The 4105-nt window shown below is 43.6% G+C and overlaps 1 protein-coding gene across 2 annotated transcripts in view; it reads right to left on the reverse strand.

The window, feature by feature from the left end:
* Zcchc8 (zinc finger CCHC-type containing 8) overlaps nt 1-3675 on the reverse strand; it is a 23424-nt gene extending 19749 nt beyond the window's left edge. The window contains exons 1-2 of one of the 2 annotated variants that reach the window (XM_031337858.1): nt 3259-3675; nt 2064-2106 (exon numbers count right to left, since the gene is read on the reverse strand). In XM_031337858.1, coding sequence (XP_031193718.1) covers nt 2064-2106; nt 3259-3466 — 251 coding nt within the window. In that variant the 5' untranslated portion in view covers nt 3467-3675. Of the gene's footprint in view, nt 1-2063; nt 2107-2993; nt 3211-3258 lie in introns of those variants that run through there. The other variant, XM_031337859.1, reaches the window with a different exon arrangement.
* Between the last annotated feature and the right edge of the window lie 430 nt (nt 3676-4105).

A 4105-nucleotide genomic window follows, 5' to 3' on the forward strand; every position in this document is an offset into this window, starting at 1 on the left:
ATCTTTAACTGTCTGTCTGTGTCTCCATCTCTCTCTTTAACTGTCTGTCTGTGTCTCCATCTCTCTATTTTAACTGTCTGTGTCTCCATCTCTCTATTTTAACTGTCTGTCTGTGTCTCCATCTCTCTATCTTTAACTGTCTGTCTGTGTCTCCATCTCTCTCTCTTTAACTGTCTGTCTGTGTCTCCATCTCTCTATTTTAACTGTCTGTCTGTGTCTCCATCTCTCTCTCTTTAACTGTCTGTCTGTGTCTCCATCTCTCTCTCTTTAACTGTCTGTCTGTGTCTCCATCTCTCTATCTTTAACTGTCTGTCTATGTCTCCATCTCTCTCTCTTTAACTGTCTGTCTGTGTCTCCATCTCTCTCTCTTTAAATGTCTGTCTGTGTCTCCATCTCTCTATCTTTAACTGTCTGTCTGTGTCTCAATCTCTCTATCTTTAACTATGTCTGTGTCTCCATCTCTCTATCTTTAACTGTCTGTCTGTGTCTCAATCTCTCTATCTTTAACTGTCTGTCTATGTCTCCATCTCTCTACCTTTAACTTTCTGTCTGTCTCCATCTATCTTTAACTGTCTGTCTGTGTCTCCATCTCCCTATCTTTTTCTTCTTTTGAGACAGGGTTTGTTTCACTATGTAGTCCCGACACTCACAATGTAGACAAGGCTTGACTTTGAAGTCACAGGATCTTACTGCCTCTATCTCCCAAGTGGTGACTAACAGCCTGCACCACCACATCTGGCCCAGAAATCACCTCAACATTAAAAAAAGTTTTTCACACATTTACACACATGTGCGCACACACACACACACTCACACATACACAAACATCCCATAGGTTAATCTTTTGTTTTTTAACAAAGTTTTTCTAACTAGTGGCTAGTTTCCTCACAAATTAGGAGACTAGGGAAGAGTATAATCAAGCAGGTTACATGAATATACTTCTAAACATTTCCAAGTATATTTGGTTTGGAAGTATAAAGGAAAACTAAACACTTCATAAATAAATGAACTTTCATTCTACTTTATTATAGACTCCTGGGTGCCAAAGCAAACTGCTTTAACTACTACAATCCAAGATTCACAAAACGTGGGAGTTATAGGTGGTACTGCTCCCAGTTTAAAGCCAATATAGGCCAGAGCGAGTTCTAGGTAAGGCTGAACTCAGCTGACAAAGTGGCTCAGTTGAGTCAGCTTGCCTAGCATTCATGCCTGTAATACCAAGACTTACAAGGATCAAAAGTTCAAGATCCTCAGAGCTACACAATGAGTTCCAGAACTGCTAGGGCTACATGAGACCCTACCTGAAATTTTGGTCACAACCTAGCCAGTACACGAATAAACAACAAAATTTCCCAGTTCCAAAGCCTGAAAATATTTCAACTAAACATCTGGAATACCAGCACTTGGGAAGTTAAGGCAGAAGGCATGCCAAGAGTTTGAGAACAGCCTGGACTACATAGACCCTGTTGAAAGAAAAAAGGAAAGAAGGGAGGGAGGGAAGAAGAGAGGAACATGGAAAGAAAGGAAAAAGAGAGTAAGAACCAAGTGCTCTACGTCAATTATTAGTCCAGTACTCTAGGCCTGCAGTGGTGGCACGTGTTTTTAATCCCAGCACTCAGAAGGGGCAGCTGGGTTTGAGACCAACCTGGTATACATAAAGTGAGTTTTATGCAAAGACTAGGAGTTCAAGGTTACAGAGTAAAATCCTTACTCAAAAATAAAATGAATAAAAAATTAATTTAAAGACCTGTTAAACGTCTATCATATGGAGATGCCAGCATTAGCGTAATTGTTATGACTGGATGTTGGAATACACCCCTACAGTCTGTACTTTCTTTCTTTTTGTCCGAGACGGGGTTTCTCTGTGTAGCCCTGGCTGTCCTGGAACTCACTCTGTAGATCAGGCTGACCTCGAACTCAGAAATCTGCCTGCCTCTGCCTCCTACGCACTGACATCAAAGGTGTGAGCCACCACTGCCTGGCTCAAACTTTTTTTTCCAAAGATGTCGTGTCAGAGATGAACAGCAAAGGAGCATCTCCTGGGTCATTTCAAGATCTCATACCTGGGTCTTGTCAGAATGTTCAATTTTCTTTTAAGTTCTTGATGTTATTACTGGTTAAGGAATATCAGTCCTCAGGAAATACAATTATGCAGGACGTAAAATCAACCACTAAAACTTTCACTTTGTTATCCAAATGTTATAAATGTTAAGGAAGGACCTGTGTTAAGTATTTTAAGGGAAACACACTGGGTACTTGTGTTGTCAAGGATAGGAAACCGGACCTAAACATTAAATCCAGTTTTCATCCCTTCTAAGACTTGATCCTGAAGTTCAGAAACAGTCTAAGAGATTTAACCAAAAACTTCAGTTAGAGCTAGGTGTTCCCGGAACAAGTTAAACCAGTCAATTAAGAAAAATTTCCATGTCAAAGAATAATGATAAAGGCGATGCAGCAAAATGTTAACAAGAATGTGAGAGTACACCTATGGATATGAAATGCACAATCCTTTCAACTCTCTAGTATTTTATAAATTTTCATAATAAAGTGCCTCGGAAAACAGTATCATGAAAGAAAAAAATCAGACTTTAACTTCAAGTTGACATATCAACCACTCTCAGGGTTCAGGATAAGTTTTAAAAGGAAAGTTACCTGAATCAAAACTACCTAAGAACGGAAATTAACATACTAGCAAACCCACAAACGTTATAATCAGGTTAATAAAGTCAAGGGGAAATTTGGCGCGTTTTTCCCAGAGCGCTGCTATGCAAGTTAGCTCAATAAATTAAAACTATCTCGACAACTAACCAAGTCTCTTTGCATGCTAATGCTCCAAGGCCCCCGACTCTGCATCACCGTGGGCACTCTTAACTTTCTGCCCCTCTACCAATATCCCATTCCACGGCTGCGATACCCGCATCTTCAAACATAACAACCGCACTACGACTAGTCTCTTCTTGAGGTTGGCACGCAAAGAAAGAAAACATGGTGACCTTAAAGACGGGGAGAGAAGTGTTAAGTGCAGCGTTGAGCTGGGGGGTCAGGGTGATCTGCACTGGAGGATGCTCACAAGGAAGGATTTGCGCGCAGGCCGCGGCTGCAGCTTCCGCAGCCAGCCGGAGACGCCCGCCCGCCAAGCCGCGGGAGAAATGACTTGGAATGCTGATCCTCTTGGAAATTCCGCCGCGCTCCCGCCCCCGCCCGCCGCCGACAGACCCCAGGCGCCAGGCGACGGGGCCCAACAAGCCGGAAGGATATTCTCGGTGCGGAGTTGCTCGATGGTTTCCTCAGAGCGCCGAAGCTGCTCCTGCAACTCGGCGTCGCCCACCCCATTCTCGTCGTCGTCCTCGTCCTCTTCCTCTTCGTCGTCCTTGAAGCGTGTGTGAACCGGCTTCGGGGTAGACTCCTCTTGAGGGTCAAACGCCTCGAATAGCTCTAGGTCGCCAAAATCCACACCGGCCGCCATTTTGGGTTGCGGGAAAGATTCGAGGGCAGGGGGCGAAGGTTGTAGGCCAGCACCGCTCTCCCTGGAGGCCTTTCTCCACACACGGGCCTCCAAAGCCGTCTAGGGGCGGGACCTGGCCGGAGACTACAACTCCCAGAATGCCAAAACCTCTCTCATGCCTCTTTCCGAATGGGTCTCGGAGCGTGGCATCCTGGGATATGTGGTTTCTAAGCGACTGGACTCATTGTTTGCATTGCACACTGGGATTGATCCTTTTTAAAACGGTTCCGAAAGAGTTAAAACAATATGGATTGTCCCCGTTAGGCGTCCAAAGCTGAAGAATCAAAACCGGATACACGGCTTTGACAAATTGTGGTGCGTTTGCCCAACATCGAAAAGAGAAGACAGGAACTCTACCTTTGCCGCAGATATATGTACTCTTAGACACAAGCCACTTTAGTTTATTTTGCTTGTTTCATTTGTAAATGAATGAAAAATTAGGTTATTACACTGTTTTAGATTTCTTCAAGGAGGCATTTTGTGGGTTCATCATTCATTCACTCACCATATATTCACTGCTTTTAATATGTGGGGCACGTCACTAGGGCCAGAGTAATATGTTTACCCTCATGACCCCAAACAGAGACAAAAAAAAAAAAA

This window comes from Mastomys coucha, unplaced genomic scaffold (genome assembly GCF_008632895.1).
Source record: "Mastomys coucha isolate ucsf_1 unplaced genomic scaffold, UCSF_Mcou_1 pScaffold22, whole genome shotgun sequence".
NCBI classification, from domain to species: domain Eukaryota; kingdom Metazoa; phylum Chordata; class Mammalia; order Rodentia; family Muridae; genus Mastomys; species Mastomys coucha.